The sequence below is a fragment of the Electrona antarctica genome, assembly GCF_951216825.1.
Source record: "Electrona antarctica genome assembly, chromosome: 11".
Classification (NCBI taxonomy): domain Eukaryota; kingdom Metazoa; phylum Chordata; class Actinopteri; order Myctophiformes; family Myctophidae; genus Electrona; species Electrona antarctica.
In genome coordinates this window covers 27,959,859-27,985,942 of record NC_136792.1, presented here as the reverse complement: position 1 = coordinate 27,985,942, position 26,084 = coordinate 27,959,859, and the positions used below count along the sequence as shown (strand labels likewise).

Below are 26,084 nucleotides of genomic sequence, written 5' to 3'. Positions count from 1 at the left end.
TGTGTAACCCTACCGCAGCATGATGTCACAGTCCCCAACTTGACCTGCTGTTAATGAATATGACAGCCTGTATAAGGGTTGCAGATGAAGATAAAGAAGCTATTAGTGGAGAAAACAGTCTCAAGGAGGGACATAGATTATTATGTTACATATATTATTGTTTGACCACTGTGGTCATGACGGATCACATCCCAGAACTCTAGTCCACAAATGCTTAGAACGAACGCGTAATATTTGGTATGCACTCTGATTATACATTAGAATGGAAGCTAAGAATTTATATACAGAACCACACTTTATATTATACAACCCTGCCAGGTTGCCAAGAAGTGGAAAAGGAGTTCAAATTCTAACACAGCAAATCAAAGAGGGAGGGTGTGATAATCAGCCAATGAAAGATAATATGTTCAATAGTTAAACAATGGTCTCTAGTCCATCAGGCACAGCAGGGAACCTTTGAGTGGAAATCCCTTTTGCAAAATGTAAAGAAAGTTAATTGACACTTGGCAGTTCAAATACTGACACATCTACTCAAATGTGTGCAGCTACTGTACATACACATGTTCATAGATTGGTGTCTGTCTGGGGATCTGTGGTGATGTCGGAATTTCACGTCGGCATTCTACAATCCACACCTCCACCTTCCAGGCACAAGGCAAAGATTCATCTTCCCGCTACCCGTCCCAGTGGGGCAACCTTAGCTGGGATGGATATCTCACGGTTCTCAGATCACAGCTTTTCTGGCCCATGATGGAAAACCCCAATAGTTGCTCACTCAGACCATTATATCCACAGCTTTTGCATGTTTTTCTATTCCCTGTTCCTAGCTATCAATTGAAACTTCAGCTACTGATGCCACGTTGGCACTTCTAAAGACCTCAAGCTCTAAATCTCAAGCTCTGTTTAAAGCGGTGTCAGTTTTAAGAATTGATTAATACTGTCCTATAAGTGCAGCACTAGAGCTATAAAGGTCTTGGCACAAACATAAATCAACCCGCAGCCATAACAGGGCCAAACCACTAAGTAAGCAAATAAAATGACCATTATTGGTAATAATTAGTGGAACACCTGAGGGGATCAGACACAGTCAATGTATTTGGATTTTAATAGGGCCATATCTCTCAGACTCTATTCCAGGGGCAATGGAAAGTACTTTAATGGTGGGGCTCTCTGGTCTGATTGGGTACAGCTGTGGCCCTGGTCCTTTGAAAATAACCTGTTGGATTGGTGAACCATCACTGTATATACCTTACCTTAACCAGTCTAGTCATCCCAAACATCAGCATAAAGACATCAAAGGAGCTCACGGTTATTGAACCCCAAAGGGGAACACATTTTAAACACAGCCTAGCACCCCTAATTATGTACAACAACACCGTTGCTACTTCATGGCAGAGGCTGATGCTTGTCTTTGACAGGTCTGGGTTTTCCAGAGAGGTTTAGCAGCTCAGTGGTGATTAGGGAGCAGATGGAGTTTCACCAGAGCCACAGGACACACAGACTACTCTGGTCCAGAAGGTCCACAACATGTTTTGCACAAGTCTGTAGTGATTGGCTGCTATGTTGCCATTGGATGTTCATGATGGAAACTGTCTGCATGGGGTATGGATCGAGTTAACCCACAAATAGATTAGTGTTTTGCATGTGTGACACTAAACGACAGATGGAGACCGTGGTTGTATTGAAGGACCTCCTCTCACATTATGTAGGAAGCTATCATTTCAGTTGTCATTCTTTATAAGTGACTGTTCAATTTAGGCTTAATTCTCAGCAGTAAAATCCAGGCAGTTAATTTAACTGTGCAGTTTAAAATAGAGCCAAGTTAAATGAACACTGCAAATGAACAAGCTCGCAGAGCGGCACGAAGTGACGCGATGTGAGCTTGTATATCTGCTATTTTTGAATAGCCACCTCAAAAAAATCTAAAATGACACAGATGCTTTCTCATTTTAATGAGATAATGTCCATGATAAAACATGTTTTACATTGCCAAAGTAAGCTTACATACAGTATAAGATATCGTTTCTGTCCAGAAAACCACCATTTTTTAGGTTGTTATTTTTCATAGATCAATCAATAGATCTTCGATAGGCTGGCCGGTCGGTTGATAGGCCAGCCGGTCCGGCCCGCCGGCCGCTTCGATAGGCTGGCCGGTCGGTTAATAGGTCCGTGGCCGGCCTATCAAAGCGGCCCGCAGGCCGGCCGGATCTTTTGGATTCTGCCCTCCCTCTCATTCCGGCCAATCACAATTTGCATCCTCACTTTTTCTTCTATTCAATGTTTGTGTTTACACAAACACTCAAACATGGCCATTCATTTTCAATGGCATTTAATGTTTGTGTTAAGACAATGTTTGTGTTTACACACACCCTCAAAGCTGGACATAGCCCTAAAAAATCACACTTGTGTGAAGTGAAGGGCGCTCTTATCATCATACATCACATTCCGTGCTCAGCCAATCAAATCATCACAAATGTCATTCCTGTCTATCACTTTTGGCGACTTGGCGTCTTCACTTTTCTGCCCTCACATTTTATCCTCAATATGTACTTTTCTCAGCCAATCAAATCATCGCTATGGGGTGATCAGCCAATCAAATCATCATGTTTGTGTTCACACAAACAGACAAAGTTGGCCATAGGAGGGGCTAAAAATATTGAACCAATGGAAAGTATTAAAAAGTGCTAAGGCAAAAACCTGCTAACTCCATTGGATCCTCAAACTATCTGCCAAACCATCTAACTCCACCCATTTAGCCATCATTGTTTTGTTTTTGTTTAGTTTTTTTAATAAATCAGTGCAATTGAATACCCTTTACGTCTGTGTGTTGGTTAAAAAGATATTGAACCAATGAAAAGTATTAAAAAGCGATTCGACAAAACCCTCCTAACTCCACTTTAGCTTTCATCATGTTTTAATTTCCTGAAAATGTTACATTTTGCGTCTGGCACTGCATCTGGTTTGAATTACATTTCGCTCACCCCAGAGTTGTGGGTGACCAATCAGAGCCCACTATAGTCTATTCAAAGTGAGACTTATTTGCTGTGACGTTGGAATCTGTTTGTAACCGCCCCTTGGAAATACATCTTCTACACCGAAATTCCAGACTAATACAGTGTCTACGCAGTGATATTATATTAGTCTGGCCATGCCAGGCTAAGCCAGATGTGCTTGGCTGTTCCTCAGTTGATAGCAACTCCATTTTCTGCAGCCAATAATGTCCATTTAGATTTTCCTCCTACAACATATTGAAGTGATGATTAATACAATTTCCTTGTATTTGTCTTAAATTTAAGGGAAGAATAATGCTCCAATTTCTTTATCTCTCTGTCCTCCTATCTGCTTGTCGTTATCCCCCCCTCCCCAGGTGGCTGAGTATAGTAGGAGTAAAGCTAAGGCCTGCTTTGTTCATAAGAAATATTCCAGGACACATCTACAGTAGCCTACACGTTCCAAAGAGAGCCGTGCCCGAGAGAACGAGATTTGATTAATTGTGGTTAGTCCAGCAAGTCCAGCTAAACACAGCTAGCGTCCACATAAAAATGGCCAAAATCAGTGTATGCACGTGCACGCTGTCTTTATTGGCATTATGGCTCAAAACGAGATGAAGTAGGCATGATCGGCACGTAATAAATCCTTAATCCAGTCTCCTGCTAATGAAATCTTATGCCTTATGATTATTTTTGAGGGCCGCTAGCCCCTCCTATATCCAGCTTTTTGTGTCTTTCCACAAACTTTGTCCTACACAAACATTAAATTCCCATTGACAATGAATGGATAATTTTACGTCATAGTGTCTGAGTCTATTTTATGTCATGATGATGTCGATGAGCGCCCCTCACTTCACACAGGTGTGGTTTTTTTGCGGGGCGCTACCCCATCCTATATTCAGCTATTAGTGTAGAATACATTTTCATCTTACACAAAAAATTCCCATTGACAATGAATAGAGAATTTACGTCATATGTGTCTGAGCAATTAATCGGCTATTTTCGTCCTACACAAAGATTAAATTCCCATTGACAATCAATGGAGAATTTACGTCATATGTGGACAAGCAAATCGACATGTTACAGTTTTTGAGTGGTGCAAACCACTCCAATAACCAGCTTTGTCTGTATCTATGTATGTGTCTATGTATGTGTGTACCTGTACGTGTGTGTACCTGTACGTGGCCCCACGCATGGTGAGCATGGTTGCTATGGTTAGTGTGTGACGTCACTGCACCACTCAGTTCACACGGGTGTGATTTTTTTTTTTAAATAGTGAAAATAGCCGATCTACAAGCTCACAAGTCATAAGACATAAGATAAGACGCCACGCCCTTCAGATAACTTTGGGGTCTTCAAATTATTTCAATTCGACATATTCATTATGGCACAGCCTACATTATTTTTAAACATTTCCCTGATTTTCCCAAGACATAAAGATGCTAAGGTAGCAGTCATGCATTAGGCATCAGTCTGACATTGAGTAAGTGGTAATGCTGTTATTGGACCTGCCAACCTTGTAAAAACGATCACAAGCTTGGTTTTACACAGAGTGCCACACTTAAATCATTACATGACATCACTGTCTTAGAGTTAGACCACCTGTTCTCCCCTGTCAAACCCACATAAATTACCTCATTGTGCCTAGCAACCTCAGTATACCCACGTGACATCACAGGAAAAACACACCCTCGTAAGAACTTTGGAGTCTGTGGCTGCAACTGAAGTCATAGTTGATACCAAAAACATAAAAGACACTTTCTGACATAATCATTCTCCATGCCAGTGTTCTGTGCACATCGATGTACTGTATGGACTATGTCATATTCCTTCAAATCAGACAGACTTTTGGGAATGGGTTTTGGTCTCAACAAAGATGATGGACCTAAACTGTCTGTCTCTGCATTTCTTGGCAATCATCAAGCCATAACCCATTAAAGGAACACTTTTCAACTTATCTTCATATAATTAGTTAGTGAGGACCAATTATATGAAGGTGGTCCTTTAAGACCTTCTAGTAAATATATAACAGTTTTCTGAAAATCTTATGTTGCTATCAGTGTTTCTCAATTTACAATTTACAATTGAGGCATTTAGCAGACTTACAAGCAAGAACAAAAAGCATGGCAATACATCATATCATCATATACATATACATATACATATACAAAAGTATAGTTATCATGAATCATACGTAAGCTAAGAACGTAATAGTGGAATATCTATAATGAAACTATATGCATACAGTATATACTATATAGTGCTATGTCTACATAAAATGCTATAAGTCTACAACCTAAACCTTTTTCATGTCAAGGACCCCCAAAATTATATCTGGACCAATGATATTTTGTTCCAGGGACCGCCAGAGGCAAATATTTTAGTTAAAAATGTTCGCTTTAAATTTTCACCCGTAGAGGTGATTTATACTTGATTTATACATTAATTGTGTTGTGACACCAGCACACAACTAAGTACTTTAAGCATGTAGGTCATGTGTGATTGGCAGCCACATTGCACGCTTGTGCTGTAGATGTTATTGACCTTGTTGTGCATGCCTCTTGTCACTTTAGGTTGCAGTAGACGCTTTAGGTTGCAGGTCAAGGTTTGGCCTCATCTGCCACTCAGGAGCTACCAGCTAATGCCACTCCTTTCCTTCCTGGCGCTTGGCTTACCTGCATAGTGCCCTGTATGTGTGTACAGGTCTCTCAGAGCATACAGAGAGACCGTGTCAAATATGCCCGGTATCCCAGGCTTGGCCGGCCTCTCAAAGAGGGCTGTTGTCTCTCTCTTTCCAATACACCGCTCCGGCCCAATCTCTGCATCCTTCCTAGTATTATGTACTCTCTCATCAGACACACATCAACACAGGAGAAGAATTTGAAAGGGCAATGTCACCGCTGACAGGTGTCTGGAGCACTCAGCATAGAAGTTGGATCAACAGTTTGTGATCACTAGGTGTGGGCGTGCGTTTATTTGACTTATCATATCTTCGCTGTTGGGCGGAAAGTGTAAGTCCATAACCGATACTTTTCAGTAAAGGAAAAAAGAACCCGTGTTAATGTCATTAGTCACAGAGTCTTGTCAATAAGGTTAAATATTGATAAAACCCACAGACAGACTTAACCACTTTCACCTTGGCATCCGTATTATGGGCGTCATTAAAGCGAATGATTCGAAGCATCTTGCTCAAAACGTATCACTCCTGCAAACTTCGGAAGTCAATCTTAGCCAATCAGGATGGAATATGAAAAATCTGACAGATCTGCCTTGATCACATGACTATAGAGATAACGTGTACCAACTTGCGTGATGTTTGGATCAAATCTGTAGGAGTAACATCAAAAGATTGTTTTGCAAAAATCCTCCTCCTGGTGGTGCTATAACAGGCCAAAATGTGGGGCAGCACAGGGTTGGGGGCAGAGGTTCCGCTCTGGCATCTAGGAAGTGTGTGTGCACAGTTTCACGGCGATTGGTCAAACAGTGCCGGAGATCAGCTGTACATGGACGGATGGATGGACACACACGCATGGACGGACAGGAGCACATAGTCTCACATTGTCCTGGGGGACAACAAAATCGAGTTTGATGCGAAAATTGTGCTGCATAGTTCTGTAACTTAACAGCACACAAAAGAATCCCACACTACATTACACTACATACATATTTGGATGAATAAAATCTTTTCACAAATACACAGCTGATCCATAAAACTAAGCTATAGGGCACGTACTAGTGGAACAGTTACAGTTGGAGGCCATCGATATTGTCCTTTTCTTTTTGCTGCGGTTTGCGTGATCTGCGCAAAAGGACAGTTAACCCATTTTGGGCGGGAACCCCTTTTGGTGTTTTAAACATTATGTTATAATTTAGCTATTGAAAAATAGCAGATCTACAAGCTCATAGCGCGCCACCGAGTGGCGCGCTACGAGCTTGTAGGTCTGCTATTTTTGAAAAATCGTGAAAATATTTATTTCAGAAAACTTTTAGAAGGATTTTTTTAAATTTTGAGGTCAGGCCTAAATGGGTCAAATGATAAGGGACAATATCGGTGGCACCCAACTGTAGCTGAAACAAAGGCTCCATGACGAACATGAAAGGAAAATGTCCCATAGGGACTACAATATGTTTGTTTGCAATGCAAGCCTTTACTCATGTGTCAGATTACAAGCCGAATAAAGTTTATAACCTGAAAGCAGGTCTTTCCACTGTTTAAGAGAAATGGGATCTCTCTTGTGCAGTCTTGAAAAGATCAGTTGTGTAAGCTAGGTAGCACGTTGTGCTGCTTACTCGCTGATGCTCATGCCAGACCTAACAGATGAGCAATAACTGGTCTCCTACCAAACAAAAGCAGTTGCTATGGACATGTGCTTTATGTGTGCAACAAACTGGAGCCCAGGATGGAATCAACGACATCATTCACCGGTGGGGAGGAAAACCCAAGAGCCAATTTGTGCATGCATTTGTGTGTGCGTGTGTGTGTGTGCACGCATGCGTTTGTGTGTAAATGTACAAAGCTGTTTATCCATTTCTGAGGCAGAAGTCGGCCATAATGGACACTTGGGGCTTGTGACTAGTGCAAGAATGTGCCATAGTCAGCCGTTACACTTTCACAACCCTCCTGGTCATCCCACACCCCTAATGAGACTACATGCATATTTTGTTGAATGAACCTTTTCAATATGGTTTATAAACATAATGAAGTAACATTTTCTCACCAAAGGTGTATGTGAATTATTATAGTTCTGTCATTTGTCATTTGTCATTTGTCATTTGTTTATACTGTAGCATACGCTGCTATTTTAGGCCTAATTAACATAGTGGTCCTCAAACAATTGATGATACACAGACTCCCCACTGATAAATGTTTACTTACAGGGGACCCCCATAAGAAAACATTAAAAAATATATTGCTATTTTCCACTAGCCTATATATAACATAGGCCCCCTGGAAACCCCCACGGACCCCTGGGGGTCCCTGGACCCCACTTTGAGAAACAGTGCTTTATAGGGTTGTGAGTGTGGAGGCCATGGGAGTCAGACAGATACTGGAACCTACACACTGACTGAACCATGTGCCAGCAACAGTAGCTACAGAAACCTTAGACAGTCCAAACAAACCCACACCTTCAAACTGTGTCTGCAAGGCTCTGGTTTGACAGCCTGCCATACGTGCCATAGGAAATGTATATGTATACCACACAAGCATACACACACAAAGACACAGGCACAGATGCAAGCTCACCACCCACAAACACACACAAAAAACACAAACACAGGGCTGTGTGTGTGTGTGTGTGTGTGTGTGTGTGTGTGTGTGTGTGTGTGTGTGTGTGTGTGTGTGTGTGTGTGTGTGTGTGTGTGTGTGTGTGCGTGCGTGCGTGCGCGTGTGTGTGTGTGTGTGTGTGTGTGTGTGTGTGTGTGTGTGAGAGAGAGAGAGAGAGAGAGAGAGAGAGAGAGGAAGATAGGATACACACATTCACACAAAAGGACCACCCTGTAATGTTTTCTTTTGTCCCCCACTCTCTTCATTTAAGAAGTTGTTTTAGTCCCATTCATCCCTCTCTACCTGCCACAGCGAAGACATGATCGAGCCTCCAACTCCTCACCAAGGGTAGGAGTTCGCAGTTCAAATCTTTATGCCGTTAGATCCCCCCAGCTTCTCTCACGCACACGCACACGCACGCACACACACACACACACACACACACACACACACACACACACACGCACGCACGCACGCACGCACGCACACACACACACACACACACACACACACACACACACACACACACACACACACACACACACACACACACACACACACACACACACACACACAGTATCAATGTGATCAACCTGCTTGCGTCATCACAGGAAAGACCTGCAAGATAAAAAATCAGACAGGTCGTCACCGACACACATGCACTCACTCCTGCGCTCGCTCGCTCGCACACACACACACACCATGCTTTTTGTGTGCCTTCCTCCTCAGGCACCATCACACATGAGTGAGTAAAGACAGACCGTATAGTGCCGTTGGCAGGTCTGCTGAAAGCTGTAAGCTAAGAGCAGAGAGAGGAGCTGACATTAGTCTTCCTCCACTTTCCAGCTGCTTCCTCTTCATCATCACCACAGGAGGAAGGCTGTGTACCTTGGCTCTGCCGGGGAGAAGGCAGCTATGTAACGGTGGCTCTGTGGTTGAGAAATCGAGCTGGAGTTGGAAGGGCTCTGGGAGGTGAGGAGGGGAAATGGAGTGGGGCGGGGGTGGGGATTCAGGAGGTTTTAAATGGAAATACAGGTCTGGTGTTGAATTCCTTTATTTCCCCTTCCCATCACCCCCTTCCTGTCTGTCTGAGTCTGAGAGAGGTCTGACAAGTACCATTTTGTGTGTGAGCACTCCATGTGTGTGTGTGTGTGTGTGTGTGTGTGTGTGTGTGTGTGTGTGTGTGTGTGTGTGTGTGTGTGTGTGTGTGTGTGTGTGTGTGTGTGTGTGTGCATGTGTGCGTGTGTGCTTGCGTGCTTGCGTGCATGTGTGCTTGCGTGCGTGCGTGCATATGGGTGTGTGTGTGTGGCTGCGTGCATGCGTGCCTGTGTGCGTGCCTGCGTGCGTGCGTGCACACGTGCGAACTAGGTACTGCAGGGAACTTGGAGAAGACTCCCAAAGGTCCAGTGTGGTCTTGAATTTTGTGAATGTGTTCAGTCATTCATGTTTGAATTTTACATTAGTGTATGCCTGAGCACGTGCCCAATGCCATGTCTGCATGTGCAGCACTACTATTATGCCAGAGTGTTGAGATTGTTGTGTAATAAAATATGATTATTTGAATGAGTGACAGACAGAAGGTGTCAGCCGTTGTGACAGCTATCAGACAACCTAGATCACCAAGTGATACACCATCCATCCATCCATCCATCCATCCATCCATCTATCCATCCATCCATCCATCCATCCATCCATCCATCCATCCATCCATCCATCCATTCATCCATCCATCCATCCATCCATCCATCCATAGCATATTCAAAGCAAGTAGGGCCGGAATTGTAACAACCCAAATCCCTCCTCTCCTGTGGATAAGTGATAACACCAAACACAAAACGTCAAACATAGCCCGGCAGCTTAAGGCCATATTTTAGCAAAATGTGGACGCGGCGGACAAAAGCGTCCAATGTTCATATAAACACCATCTGCCATGCTCTGGGCAAAGACAAGTCCACAGCACTTCCGGTCTTCCACTGTTACACAGGCTGTGACACAACATCAGCATTCGGTGGGAAAGGGAAGAAGTCAGCATGGGCGGCTTGGAATTCCTACCCTGAGGTCACCCAGGCCTTCACCTACATGACAGAAAATCCATACACTAATGTGACCATAGATGCCCAACACTTTCAGCTTCTTGAGCGCTTTACAGTCATCATGTATGACAAAACAAGTGATTTGGAATCTGTCAATGAAGCACGGCGAGAATGGTTCTGCCAGAAGAACAAAACGATGGAACACATTCCACCAACACAAGATTCACTGCTGCAGCACGTGAAGCGAGTTGTATACCAGTCTGGGATCTGGGCCACGTCTGAACTGGCCCAGCAGCCAACACCCAGTCCAGAAGGATGGGGATGGACATTGGATGTCGACAACCAGGTCTGGCTTCCTGTGTGGAGCACTCTACCTATGGCGTCAAAAGCCTGCAATGAACTGGTAAAGTGCGGTTGTAAAAAGGGTTGTGGTGCAAGATGCTCATGTCAGAAGGCACACTGGAATTGCACAGCTCTTTGCAGTTGTAACTGTGACAGATAATTTGAAGTTGAAGATTATGTAAATATGTTGCTAGAATGACCGTATTTATTTGATATTGGCACAAATAAACATCTAGTGATATTCTCAATGACCTTATTGCATTCCTTGACCCAGATAATGTATATTTTGACACCAAGATTGACCTTCTAAGTGGCTTAGAAGCCGAGATAGCGGCACTTATAGATATTACATGGTGGCCATCTTTGAACGCCAAGATGGCCGCCTTCTGACATCTTGATGACGTGGCCCCCCTTCCAAAATGAAACGTATGGTTATGGAGAGCATGTGGAAAAATGTTGGCGCTTTTGTCCGCCGCGTCCACATAATTTCGCTAAGCTACCGGACTAACACATTTACATCAGATCTAAGGTTGAGACCCTGGTTTCAAGGCAGGCAGGTGGATCCAGACAGAAAGGGATCCCTTGGTGAATAAAAACCCTAATTATACTTCATCATGTGAACATGAAACTTGAACATCAGCGCTATATAGATCGGCACTTTTGGTGCATATCTTTGGTCCGACTTACTTAACAGTCCGACACGCAGTAGTCCGACCTAACCTGACCTAACCTTACCTAACCCTAACCGCATGCGGAAGCCGCGGGTGAGTCTTAACCCACATGTCACCCATGGGTGAGTCTTAATGGCTATTATGGTTACTGTGAAGTCTGGCATGGAAAGGTCGCCATACATGATTTATGAGAAGAAAATGTCACGGATGTGGTTTGTTTGTGATGCAAGTGCCGCCTGCCCTGTCTTTTTAAGTCACAATTAAGCCTAGCGATCTACAAGCTGACAGCGAGGCGCGGATTCAATGCGTTGTAAACTACTGAGCTTGTAGGTCTGCTATTTTTGACGTGCAACGTGTACAATGAAGTATGACTGCCTATTATGCCTCTGCTGGTGAGAGAAGCATTATGTTTTCAGGTTGTCTGTCCATCCATCGAGTATGAAAGCTATATTATATCACAGGATGTCTTTTGAGGGATTTTCATGACATTTGTCCCAAAGTCCACTTGGACTCGAAATTGAATAGGTTGAAAGTAGATGGTCACAGGTCCACTGTCACGGTCGGTCACTGTGACTGTGAACTCAAAACACATTCATTACATTCCTTCAAAGTCTTCAAGCACTGCATATGGGTTAGTATACTGTACAAGTCTGGAGTGGACAGACATCGATGTAGCCTATAAACAACAAATAGTTGGCGGAGGCATTTAACTGTGATGCAGTATTACTAGCTATTTTTGTGCTTTTCCAGGTTGAAAGCATAATGTATTGTGTTATTGTAAAAGAAACACGTAATATAACTGCTCAGTGCTCCTAAACTGTATAGGCCTACTTCTGAGGAAGAATAGACCACGCTCCAACTGATGTTCAAGAGGGCGTTTTATTTTTACCCATGGGAGACACTGTGAAAACCTTTAAATGAAATGACACAATATGAACATTTTTTTAACCACAATGAATTCTAACCATGAATTATTTACCTCATTGTTGACAGCCATGCTGTCTTCCTTGTCCATGAAATGTCCCCCCACCCCCCCCCCCCCCCCAATAAATAAATAAATAAATAAAATATTTTAATTCACAATATACATTTTCAAAATATTACAGAATACCCATCTCTGGGATAGCTACACGTAAGTTATTAAATATCTGGAAAGGTAAACTTCTACACCTATCCCTTAAAATGTTTGTGCCATAAATGCATTTGACGATAATATACCCTGCCAGTGCCATGTCAGGCTACACGCTACAGTAGCCATTAGCTAAGTTAATTCCATTAGAGTTCCATGCAATAACTCTTGTCAACCATAGTAGATGTCCTACCCAACACCATTTTCTCAATGGAAGAATAGGGAGAGTGGAAGACCACTACAAACCAGTTATACTACGATACAGATTGGTTAAAATATATACATTTTTATTCACACACAAAAAGTTATGAAAAATATTGTACATCTCTATTTTGGAAACAAATTAGTAATAATCTTAAAGTAGCCACTCATAAAGCTTTGCATTATAATAATTTGAAATTAATTGCATTAATTAAAACTACTTGGTACTTGGACTCATACAGAGAAGTAAATAATGAGAGAATCCCTCTTAGGAGACCCCCATAGAGGTACAGCACGCCTAGGTACACTTTAATGACACCCTGGGTCTTTGAAGGGAAGCCTTTACCTATATAATGAGTGTCCAGGGCGTTATTTTTAATGGGTGGCCTAGTGGAAATGTATTTACCGGTAATTAACCAAATAAAGGTCATGGGGATCGAACATTATTTCTCGTTATAGCCGAAACCAGTGGTCTAATTTGAAGGACCCCCCGTTTTGGTATTTTAGGCCACAGACATAACTCTGAGTGTATATAAATGGAACCAAATGGACCCGTGAAGGTTGGGTCCGCATTGGACCTGTAAGGTTCCATTTAGTTCCCAACTATCAATTTTAGCTGGGGACCACCTGGAACCGCTCAAGGACTCCTGGGGGTCCCTGTACTGGGGTTCCCACATTGAGAATCACTGCTATAAAAAAAACATTGGAGATTGGCTAGATCTGTACCTATGAAACACCTTTCTATTACTATTATGTGCTACACAAGATTTGGGTCTAAACAGTAGGGAGCTCCAACCACTGCAGATGTATCAGTTATATTGTATTAGCATTCTCTATACCATCGTTTTATTCATTAAAATAAGTTCCAGTCCAGATCATAGTTTTATTTTTTTTACTGTTGGGCAGAAACCTTCATATTTTTATGATTTATTTTTATTTTTTCATACAGTACACAAATACTTTCTGTGACAGTACTAGTGTACAAAAGTAGCAGTTCAGTCAGGAAATATCATGAATGGATAAAGTATTTGTATTGAACAGTTAAATGTAGATTGAATACATATCTTGAATAAGTTAATTTGGTGTTAAAGCGGAATTGGGGTGGTTGTATTTAGTCTCCCTGCTCTTCCATTGAGACATTTAGACCGTGTCAAACAACATGATTCAATGATGGTCAAGATTCAATTTATCCCCTGAGCAAGCACGCAGGCTCTATTAGCTCAATGGTAAAAATGTCAGCAAAATGTAATAAATGTACACATCCATTAATTAAACAGATATCACTGGTGATCCGATTTTAAAGTGCCCCACACAAAGGCATACAGTATTACTCATTTTTTGCATAAAACAATTAAATCTAGCACCACATTATTACCATATTTCAAAAACGCATACAGTAAGACGTCACTATATTCAGCACAGTTTTACAGAATACTGGTCACGTAACATTATTCTAAAGTTGAAGACTCCGCTGTCCAATAAGATCAGTAGACAAACAAATGGTGCAATCAAATGGTTTCACCTCTCCGTTACTTTGTCTAGGTGCTCCCAGGGCACCGGGTCATTTTCGTCTGCCTGCGAGGACGACTCCGGGCTGGGGCGAGGCACATGCTGAAAGGTGGGGGTCCGGTGGGGTCCGGGGCTCTGCAGATGCTGCTTGCGGAACGTGAACCGCCTGAACAGCCTGCGGAAGCCCTCTCGGAACTCCTCGGAGAGGGACAGGACGATGATGGGATTCACCAGCGACAGAGAGAAGGCGAGCAGCTGAGAGGAGAGGGAGAGGAGGAGCGGAGGAGGGTGGAGATGGGGATGAGCTCCCTGGATCTCTCTCTCCGCCAGATGCCTCTCCCACACCCACACCACCCACTGCGGCAGCCAGAGGATCGCCATGGCGAAGGTGAGGCCGAAGAGCAGCAGGGTGAGCTTGCGGGACCTGTTCTGCGTGCAGAGGTTCAGGGTTTTGCTGGAGCGCTGGTGGCAGCGGACGTACGCCCTACAGAAGTACAGCAGGGCGATGCTCAGCGGCACGCAGTACACCGCCAGGGGGTACGCCTTCACATACACCGACATGAAGTCGCCGGCCTTGGGGGGCACAGCAATCATGCACACCAGCCCCCGGCGCTCGTCCCGCTGCAGCGCGGTGAACAGCCAGTGTGGCATAGTGACGGAGCAGGCGGACATCCAGACGGACATCAGCACTACCAGGATGGACCCCATGCCGATGCTGGCCTGCTTGTCCGGGTTGGAGACGTACCGGTAGGAGGCTTCGGCCAAGGCGGCCACGGTGAAGCTCTTGGCCACCATGCAGGACTGGAGGAACCAGTCGGCCGTCTTGCACACGGCCCAGCCCAGCCGCCAGCTGGACTCGGAGTAGGCGGCGGCACGGAACGGCGCGGCGAACGTCAGCACCAGCCCGTCGGCAAACATCAGGTTGAAGATGAGCGAGTTGATGAGGGAGACTTTGCCCTTGTGAGCGCAGTAGACCAGGATGCCCATGGCGGTGAGGTTGCACGCCAGACCTGCGACGCAGATGACCCCCAGCACAGCTGGTACGAGTATCTTCAGCTCCAAGGGGTCCAGGTGCTCGCTGGAGCCTCGCTCGTTGAAGGGCCACCTGTCGATGGAGCTGTTCATCACAGTCATGTTGGTACCACTGGAGAGCTTGTCCATCTCAGCCAAAGACATGGAGGACTAATAGAAACTGAGGCAAGAGTATAGCCAGATACGTATATTAACATAAAAAAGAATGCAGGAAAAGTACTTAAGGGTCTCACCAGGAGATTATGGTAATTAAAAATCAATTACGCTACTAAATAATGTAACCTCAAAAACTCTGATGGTAATAATCACATCAGCAAATGGATGGATAATCAGCGATCGCAGCAGCGCTGGCGTCTGTCTGTCTCCGGTCTTGATCTGTGTGCACGCCGTTATAAAGACTTGGTTTGATTGACAGCAGCTATTCCCAGCCGACGTCATCTACAGTGGCACTGGGACCCTGCAATTACGTGCCCAGCAAGATCATGCTGGGAACACACACTCCCCCTCCCCCCTCTGACAGGTATCAAAGTGATTGCTGTCTTTGACGCATTCAATGATTAGAGAGAACACTAACAAGCATAGAACGAGTTTGTCACTTGTATCAATATTATATCCATATCATATTAGACTGGATTTATTGTCTGTGATTTGGGCAATTATACTATTATGATATGGTATAACCATGTTCTATAAAATATTGGGGAAAAATCGGTATCGGCAGATGCTCAAAATCAATGATCGGAATCGGATCGGAAGCAAATAATCATGATCGGGACATCCCTAATATATATATACACATACAGTATATTAGGTTATTACTTCGGTAGTATATGTGTATATGTGTGCATGCATGGGCCCGTGCAAGTAGCGTGGGTGAGCCTCCGTGAGGGAATAATATGGTATACCCTGTTTGTCATTTGTTTTTGAAAGGTGCTATAGGAAAAAAAAAGTCTTGGGCATTACACAGACAGTGTTAAACTGTTCAAACTGCAGTATAGCAGCTATAGCAGTCTGGTGCATTTATATAGAGTCTAATGTGGTGCTGATGAAATCCAGATGCTGAATCCTGAGAGTTTTATTATTATTAATTGTTTTAATATATATATTCAAAAAAGGGGTTAAGTCAGGTAAAGTTAAAAACAAATTAGAACCTGCACATAACTCCTAACTCTGACTGGGGAGGGCGTCTGGGAGATAGGTGCCAGGTGGGATATTGCTATTATCTAATGATCATTACATCCTGATGTGAAAGGAAATACTTCTAAAGAAGAAAAAGGTTACGTATATGGACAATCAAACTAAGTTGGAAATATTACATAATTCAACTTAATGTTGATATGGCACATTGACTATCAAGAAAATGAAAACATGGCACTTCATGTCAAAAAGGCTGCCAAACCCTGGTTTAGAGGACAGGACTGCAAAGTCAAACTATATTTATCACTGATCCACTGCACATATACACTGTAAGAAATAAGCCAACATGGGCACATGTGTACACATGTATTCTCATTTCTCACAAATAAGTTACAAGTCAAGTCACATTTTGCAGGGGAGAAACGTTCAGGAAGTGCATACTGCTAACATTGCCACTTCTCTCTCAGACACAGGAACTGACTAAAGTGCATAGGAGCCAGAGAGCAAGGGTCATTCATCAAGAACAGAGCATACTGTGTGACGTCACACAACTGTCTGGCATGATCATGACATCGACATGTAGCTGTACCTGTACCTGTACCTGTACAACCCTTCCCTTTCAAATGGAACTTTCCACTCATGCTTCAAGGCAGCCATCATTGTCCTGGTGCTCCAATAAAGTAAGTAAGGTAACAAACTTAAAAGTCAGGCATTGCCGTCACTCCCATTGAGCAAATGCTTTCAGAAGCATGCCAAGGAGGTAATCAGTAGCAGGTTATTGCCCACCCTGGACCCCCACCATATTGCTTACTGGTAAAAACAGATCCACATCGCCCTCATCCACCTGCAGAAGAACAACTGAAGTGAGAATGTTTTTGGAAGACAGCTCAGCATTCTACAACATCCATCCAAACCACAGTGGACTAAACCCCAACCTTTGCAGCTGGATACTGAACTTTCTATTTTAGAGTTGGGGAGAGGGGGTGAGCTGGAGCCGACATTTTCTGTTGACCGCCCACGGTAGTATTAATAGTATATCGCAGGGAACTGCTGTACTTAACTGTGAAGAAGAATAAATGGTCAAAACTATGGCTTGGAGTGGACCTGAATTATTTTGCGTGGACGTCATACGAATGCATCTAAACTCTCATGCTTAGCCCCTCTCAGCCTTTTGAACAGCCTTACAGCCGCAACAGTGAGGATGGGCTCCAGCAACTCTGCCCCACTTACCTTCAATGGTGTTCTGAACCGTTCCTCTTCCATTCTATGAAAGTTATAAATATTTCAAGTCGCACACGCACATGCACACGCACACACACACACACACACACACACACACACACACACACACACACACACACACACACACACACACACACACACACACACACACACACACACACACACTTTCGACAGCTAGCCTTGCAGAAAAACACTGATTATGCAATAAAAGCAAAGAGGATTGAAGTCTCTTTTCCTGTTGATCTGGATCCGGACGGCCAGACACTCTTTCTTCAACACAGGAACTAGTAAGGAGAAAGCAGAAGAGAAAAAAAGAAATGTCAGAGTTCACACCTCCCACTATAAAGGATGGTAACATTCTGTATAACAGCCACAGATTAGACAGACTGTAGCCTATAGCCCACAGACAGAGACTCTGCTGGGCCGCTCTGCTGCATGGGACGCAGCTGGAACTTGATGGTAGTGGAATGAAAAGAAAGAGGTCAGTTAAACTAAATCACATATAATCAAGACATGCAGTACTCGAATAATATTTGGCAACAACCATTTCTCTTTTTAAAGAATTTTATCTTGTATTGTTTTGTAAATCTCACCCATTTTGAGTTGTATGTACTGATCAATCTTCATATGACCACCGCGCTCAGACTGTAGGTGCGCCACCCGATTTACAACATATCAGGATCAAGGAGATGGGTCGCACACACCAAGACTGTGGTTGAAAAAGTTTTATTTCAAACCACAGATATGACAAACGTTTCGGCTATCCAGCTTTCATCAGTGTGTGATCAGACACTGATGAAGGCTGGATAGCCGAAACGTTTGTCATTGCATTCAGACGCATGATAAAAAATAAAAACAAAACAAAGAATGAAGTAAATCTTTGACTGCTGTTGGCAAACTCATCCCATTAAAGGACAACTTTAGTTTTTTTCAACCAAGGTTCATGTTTTAGGTTGTTATTAGAGAAAGTAAAAGATTAGTGTTCATTTTTCTTCATTTGCTGCTTTCTTTAGTTTTAGGGATTTTAGCTGTTTTTGACAGGGGGGCGGGGGCATTCGAGCATGGGGCTAAATATGTATTTTTTTACAAAGTTTTATAGCAATTTCTTTTTTTATTATTTACTATAGTCCTACTAGACCGCAAGAAATTACATCTGGCCACAGAAGATCACAGGATCTACTGATTGTGAAGGAGGCCTACTGGGGGGAAGCCACAGTAGATCCTGTGATCTTTTGTGGCCAGATGTAATTTCTTGGGGTCTAGTAGGACTATAGTAAATAATAAAAAAAGAAATCGCTATAAAATTTTGTAAAAAAATACATATTTAGCCTCATGCTCGAATGCCCCCGCCCCCCTGTCAAAAACAGCTAAAATCCCTAAAACGAAAGAAAGCAGCAAATTAAAAAAAAATTACACTGACCTTTTACTTTCTCTAATAACAACCTCTCTATCTCTCTCTCTCTCTCTCTGTTGCTTTCTGTCTTTCTGCTCCGTCCACTCCCACTGTCCCACATTACCATCTCACCTCATTCCCAACACCTGTCTCCAGTTACACACCTGTCTCCATTCTCTCGTCAGCCTTGCCCCTGCAGTTGCCTGATAACAATAACTCACCTGTTTCCTTATTTTGTTCACTCACTGCCAGATCCTAGTTGATGTTACATGTCTTTGCCTGCCCTGATGGTTTCCTGCATCAAGTGATGTAAGCCTGTTCTTCCTTCATTAAAGTATTACTGGACTAGTTGATCTGTTTGCCGTCTGCTTCTGGGTCCTGAACTGACACGTTGTGACACTCAATTATTCTACTTGTTTTTATTTCAATTTTATCATAATGCAGTATCTATTTTTTACTTTTGTTTTATGCATCCTAATGTCATTTGATAATTGTGTTTCTTTTGTTTCATGTTCTGGGTAAAGTACATTGAATTGCCTTGTTGTTGAAATGTGCTATACCAATCAAAACTGACTGCATGACACTTTACATAAAGTGGAGAGCCTTCCCCTTTAAAGAGATGAACCCTTGACAAACAAGCTAAGGGTGGGCCTGAAACCTCTGGGGGTAAAAGTGATGGGCAGGTGGCAAGACACAGAGATGGATGGCAACAGGAATATTTGCATTTACAATTTCAAAACTACATTTCACATGTGAATTGGCAATATTTATGAATATTAACCAATGCAGCATTTATCCAACGTTTATTAACATAAATCCAGAACAGTCAAAGCTCTGTCACAAAGTGTGGCATAAATAACAATAACCTCCAATTCAATGTATATTTCAAAAAGTGTCATTGGGAGAATGAATAAAGAACAGGTTTCTCTGGATTTATTTTCAGACAACTTGCAGAATGGACAGAAATGCAAGCTTCCCCTTCTTCCCTGGCCATCAGAACCATAGCAACAGCAACATCACGTGCTCCCGTGACAACGTGCTGAAGACTGTGGTGTTTCCTGTTCTCTACTCACTCCTCTTCCTGTTTGGCCTGTCACTCAATGGCCTGGCTGTGTGGGTATTTCTACGAATCCCCTCACGGTCTCACTTCATCATATACCTGAAGAATATTGTTGTGGCTGATGTCCTCATGACCTTCACTTTCCCCTTCAAGGTAACACAAAATAATACACAATTTACTGTATGGCAGTGGTTCTCAAAAGGACCCCCAAATTGACACTTACAGGCTAAGGGTCCTTATTTAAAGGACCACTTCGCCACTTTTCAACCTATCTTCATTATAATAGGTCACTAATAATCAAGATAAAATGCCACAATTTTTTTCTACTCTAGTCTGTCTCTCATAGGAGGGATGTGGGCAGTTCAGAAACCCGTCCACCAGTGACATCATCGATGGGGAATCCAAGCTAATAGAAACTGCAGGCTTTCTATTCCTGAAAAGTTGCAATGCGATAATGGAAGCCATCGTTCTCACGATAATAAAAATCTAACATTTTTGTAAAAGAATATCTTGTTTAAAAAAATCAAGTCACTGGTGGACTGAACTGCCCACAGCCCTCCTATGAGACACAGAGTAGAAAAAAAATTGTTCCATTTTATCATGATTATTAGTGAGGACCTATTATATGAAGATAGGTTGAAAAGTAGTGAAGTGGTCCTTTAATGGCATTTCCATCTCTGGGACCCCAATTTATACTGAAAGATCAATATTAATTTAACTCTGAGTTAGTTAGGTAAAATTAGCTTAAGTTACCACTAGCTTTCTTCACAGATGTGTTCATAAAAGTGTCTATCACAGAAAAATGTGTTCCAAGCCAACGCCCTTGGGATACTTTGTGGGAGCCAATCAAAGTTGGGGTACCCGGAGAGCCTAGGATAAATGCAGGACCATGTCAAATTGGCCAATATGAGCTTGTGAGGTGTGTAAATAGGTTTTTTTTGGGGTGCTGAATCCGTTCCAGCCATTACCTTTCAGTAAAAACTCCCTGGCCATAAAATTGTCTGCTTTTGTATGTCCCAGACATGCGTAATAACTAATATGCCATGTTATGGGGAAATAAATATGATCCCCCCCCAGTATTTAACTTAAACGCCCAATGCATTCTCAATGGCAATAGCACAAACTTTGGCATGCTACTAGTCCTACATACTTACACCTAGAAACCCCATTCAAACCTATTTAGGTTCATCTTACGGTGAACATGTTTGCCAGAAAAGAAATCTTTGAAATGTTTCATAGTTTTAGAAATATAGTGCTTTCAAATTTGAGAAATTCACAATGGGGCTCAATGACAGATATTGGCACATCAAAAAAGCACTTTCACCTAGAAACTCCATTCACACTTTTTATAATTCAGCTTACTGTGGAGACATGCTGGAATGTTTTACTTTGAAATTATTTGTAGTTTCGGAGTTATTTAACTTAAACGCCAAATGCATTCTCAATGGCAATAGCTCAAACTTTGGCATGCTGCTAGTCCTACATACGTACACCTAGAAACCCCATTCAAACATATTTAGGTTCATCCTATGGTGGACATGTTTGCCTGAAAATAAAATTTGAAATTATTTGTAGTTTCTGAGTCCAATTTATTCTCAATGGCAATAGCACAAACTTTGGCATGCTACTAGTCCTACACCTAGGCCCTCTGGGTACCCCAACTTTGATTGGCTTCCACAAAGTTTCCCAAGGGAGTTTGGAACAATTTTTTCTGTGATAGTAGACACCTTTATGAACACATCTGTGAAGAAAGCTAGTGGTAAGCATTTTTTTCCAGATTTGCCACAATTTAAGCTAATTTTACCTAACGTAAGTGTACAAATGGAACCATCCATTTGTACACCAAATGGAACCATCCATTTGTACACCGAGTTACAGAGCAGACCTATAAGGGTCTATCATTTAGCTGGGGACCCCCTGAAACTCCCTAAAGAACCCCTGGGGGTCCCTGGACCCCACTTTGTGCACCATTGCTGTATGTCACCAATGTGGAATAAGAGTTTAACAATATGATTATAAAATCCAAATGCTGTGTGCTTCCAGGTATTGTCCGACTCCAACATGGCGTCCATTGGGCTGCGTGTATTTGTATGTCGAGTCTCCTCTGTACTGTTCTATCTCACCATGTATGTGAGCATCCTCTTCTTTGGCCTCATCAGCATCGACCGGTGCAGAAAGACCCTCTGGCCCTTCAGGGGAACTAACACAGCACGGCTGACCCGTAGAAAGCTCCTTTCTGGGGTCATCTGGGGCTTTCTGCTGGTTCTGTGTCTGCCCAATGTTCTCCTAACAAGTCGTACCCCCACCTCGCCATACTTCAAGTGCAGCGAGCTGAAGACGGACGCTGGTCTTTCCTGGCACGTGGTGGTTAATCACGTCTGTCAGGTTATCTTCTGGGGGAATCTGGTGACTGTGATCATCTGTTATGTCCTCATAACCAAAGAATTGTATTCCCGCACTAAGGCCCGTCACTCTGGGGGAGTGGTACGCAAGGCCCCAAGCGAAGGGCCACGTCAATCAAGGAAGAAAAGCGTGAGTGCAAATGTGTTCCTGGTTCTAGCCGTGTTCTTCATCTGCTTCGTGCCTTTTCATTTCGCCCGTGTGCCATACACCCTGAGCCAGACGCAAGGGCGTCGCTTTGATTGCCAGCTCAAACTGTTTTTCTTCCAATTAAAAGAGAGTACTCTCTGGCTGTCATCTCTGAACTCCCTCCTGGACCCTCTCATCTACTTCTTCCTCTGCAAGTCCTTCAGGGTCACACTGTTTAAGACCCTGCAGTTACCTCCTGACACTTGCAGCTGTCTCACAGGAAGAGCGTCAGAAGCCAGCTCAACTGGCACCCCACTGGCAGAGTCTTCTGTATGTACTTAATGAGAGAGACAGTGGATGCATGTGCAAGACTATACTGCCCTGCTGTGGAGAGTCAGCAGAAATGTAAATTCAGCCCTTAGACTAAACACGAGAGGTGGTACTGTAGATAGATCACTGATGTATTGTCAGTCTTAATCAATGTTACTTGGGAATATGTTGTCTTTGCAAGATGGGACAGGAAGCAGGGAGAGAGAGACGGAATGACACGCAGCAAAGGTCGTCCTGAATCTACTACACTCTGTCAGCTGCATTTGAGAATATATGTGGTATGCGCCTGGACCGTTAGGCTGGCAGGTGCCCCAACGAAAGTGAAATTAATGTTTTTATTATTATTTTTAAACTGAACCTGATATTTTGAGGTATTCATGTTTGCTTGCCTTCTCAAAACAGCATTATGCATTTATCAATATAATCAGCAAAATTATCAAACTAATGGACACATTCTGTTTTTCCATTCATTATAATCAATGTATTCTTTGCAAAACGACATTATAAATATTTTTCATTTAAAGCCAGAACTGTGCCAGGTTGTCGAGTGATGTCTGCCATAACATATCCTGCTAAAGAAGAGACAACAGCAGAAACAAACCATGTTAGTCCATAATATATAAATGGACTAACAATGTTGTTGAACAAAATGTGCTTACACAGCACAGACCTCTGTCGAGGTGAGAGTTTGTCTTTAAAGGGTGTCAGTATCAGTTGCCAGGATACATTCAAATCCTCAGGTGACGAAAACAAATATCCAACCTTTGAACAATGCAAATCAATGCACAAATGACATTTTGGAAAGAACTCGTATCCCTTCCCTACTTCCTTCACAGGTGTTACCGAAGATACTAATGAAGGCTCCGTTCCAGGTCAAACAGAGTTAGGCCTCATTCACATGTATCAATTTTTATTTTATTTTTATTTAACCTTTATTTAACCAGTAAAAACACATTGAGACTGCGTCTCTTTTACAAACGCCTCACTCACACGTATCAAACACCAATCAAATAAATGCTTGGTCGTTTTTTTGTTTTTTTTTTAGGCCGCCCACCACATGGTTTGACCAAACATCTGTGTTTGATTGCTGGTGGTGTTCTGCCTGCCCCCCCCCCCCCCCCCCCCCCCCCCCCCCTACTGAATGGAACAGAGTAGCTGCGTGTCATTCAATAATTGATGAGGCAAATAGTCGACAGTATTCTCAGGTGGTGATGTTTATGCTTTATGTACATGATATCATGGGTAGAAGCACAATACACTGTATACCCATGATATCATGTTACAAATACATTCAGGTCAGTGGTATGGTAGTTCTGCCAAGAGTGCAAGGCAGAAATCATAGTTATACTGCATGTGGCTGCTCCAAGGACAACTGGACCATAACAAGATAGGCTATAACATAAACTATACTATGCCCAGTGGAGACATCCAGGCTCCCACAGCGACCAAATATCACAATGTATTATACAAGCATCATCAGTGATGGCAAAATACAAAGGTCAGATATAAGCAACCATATAATTCTTCCTCAGTATAATGTCACTATTAAGCCTACTGAACTTCTCTGTCTTAATATCGGATTATATAATGACACCTAGCAACATGAACGCCCTCCATTAGTCCGTTCAACTTTGACACAGTTAATGTGGCTGTCTCTGCCTCTGCTTCCCGGTGTTCCCCATATTGCTGCTGAATGGAGTAGCAGCTCCGGTCCACATCTATGTACCTTCATTGTATATGTGAAGAACTTGACCATGACACTGGCAATCCCTTTATCAGCCAGTAACAATTTTGATGTAATTTTCTTTTGCTGTTTATTGCTGTTAACCACCTTGATGTGGTTAGTGATTTTTGGAGGTGGATGTTTCCCAACCCTGATTCTAACTGACCATGACCCGTCAATTCAATAAAACATGTCCCTAAAAGGTCTGAATGATCTGAGTGTATTGTTTTATTTAACAGGTTTTTCTCCTAGTCTGTGAGGTGATTATGTATAATTTATCATAGATGTCCCTGATTTACAAATTTTGTGTCAGAAAATAGAAGCAGGGATAAATAGGCCAATACAATTTGCTTCTGTGTGTTCCATAAACTTGACTTGTAGTGCCCTCTATTGATCTTAAAGGGACTATCATGTTTGCAAGTTTGTTTGTTTTTTTGTTTGTTTGTTTGTTTAGTTGTCTCAGTCTAGATAGTTAGCTACAGTAGTACTTTACAGCAGAGACATCTCTGATTAAACTAGGCTACAGTAGTAGTTCGTACATGCAGCTGAAAATACAAGTTTATAAATAAGGTGATCAATTCCTTTCACAGCATAATAATGACGTTATACAGGCTTGCTCGTGTCTATAATGATTTTTGAATAACTAAATGTCACTACATTTTAGTGTAAATAAAATCCTACAGTTCCATTGCTTTTGTTTTGGTCGGGTTCTGCTGCTAGGGTTCTGTTTACATTCTGACACAGGGCACGAGTAGCCTGCAGGCTAATAAGCCAAACGTGAATCTGCCTTGGAAAACGGTGTAATATGAGTCTGACTTATTAGCCAGGCTAGGGCATGAGGGCTTAACAATTACAAAAGTATATTCTGGCATTGTGGCTACCTATTTTTCCTATTTTTGCATCATGCCAGATGTAGCGTCTGACTTGTCACAGATGACATATTGTATTGTACATTAGGAAAATGAAAGGTGTTTGTTTCACAGTATTAACGCTGCTGTGTAGCATACAGTAGTTTGTTTTCCACTGAAGTTGGCCACATCATGATCAAATAAATGTTGACCACATTTTAGTACCACCTATAAGTTTACATTTTGTATTAATTGTCTCATTAGCTGAACATTTAATTTAATTTAACAGATATGATATTCATGTGCTTATACAGTAGACATTGATACATCAATGTATGAAGAAATAGTTTATACTTTTTATTATTCGTATTATTACTTAATAATTACTGATTCTCTATAATCACATTTTCTCCACTCACTGAAGCCCTCCATTCAACTACGACGCCGTTGCCTATAACCCCGTAACATTGCTGCCGAATGGAGTAGCAGTCTGGCTCTGTCTGCAGCTCCGGTCCACCTCGACCCTCATTGAAGAACCTAGTAGCTGCTGACCTTCTCATGACACTGACAATGTCAGTCACTAACTTCAGGTCAAGTTATTGCCTGTCATTTTTACACCTTTTTCTTTGCCTGTCTATATCAAAATATT

The 26,084-nt window shown here is 42.6% G+C and overlaps 2 protein-coding genes across 2 annotated transcripts; one reads left to right on the top strand and one right to left on the bottom strand.

Moving 5' to 3' along the window:
* Positions 1-14,150: 14,150 nt before the first annotated feature.
* Positions 14,151-15,302, bottom strand: LOC306932089 (G-protein coupled receptor 151-like; the record flags this gene model as incomplete). Its single annotated transcript, XM_079513792.1, has 1 exon — positions 14,151-15,302. The coding sequence occupies one exon, from the start codon at positions 15,300-15,302 to the stop codon at positions 14,151-14,153; it is 1,152 nt and encodes a 383-aa protein (XP_079369918.1).
* A 3,829-nt stretch (positions 15,303-19,131) lies between these two features.
* Positions 19,132-24,801, top strand: p2ry12 (purinergic receptor P2Y12). The gene is made up of 3 exons (XM_079513654.1): positions 19,132-19,254; positions 19,889-20,158; positions 22,049-24,801. Exons 2-3 carry the CDS (start codon positions 19,901-19,903, stop codon positions 22,874-22,876), a joined length of 1,086 nt encoding a protein of 361 aa, XP_079369780.1. The 5' UTR covers positions 19,132-19,254; positions 19,889-19,900; the 3' UTR covers positions 22,877-24,801.
* Positions 24,802-26,084: the final 1,283 nt, after the last annotated feature.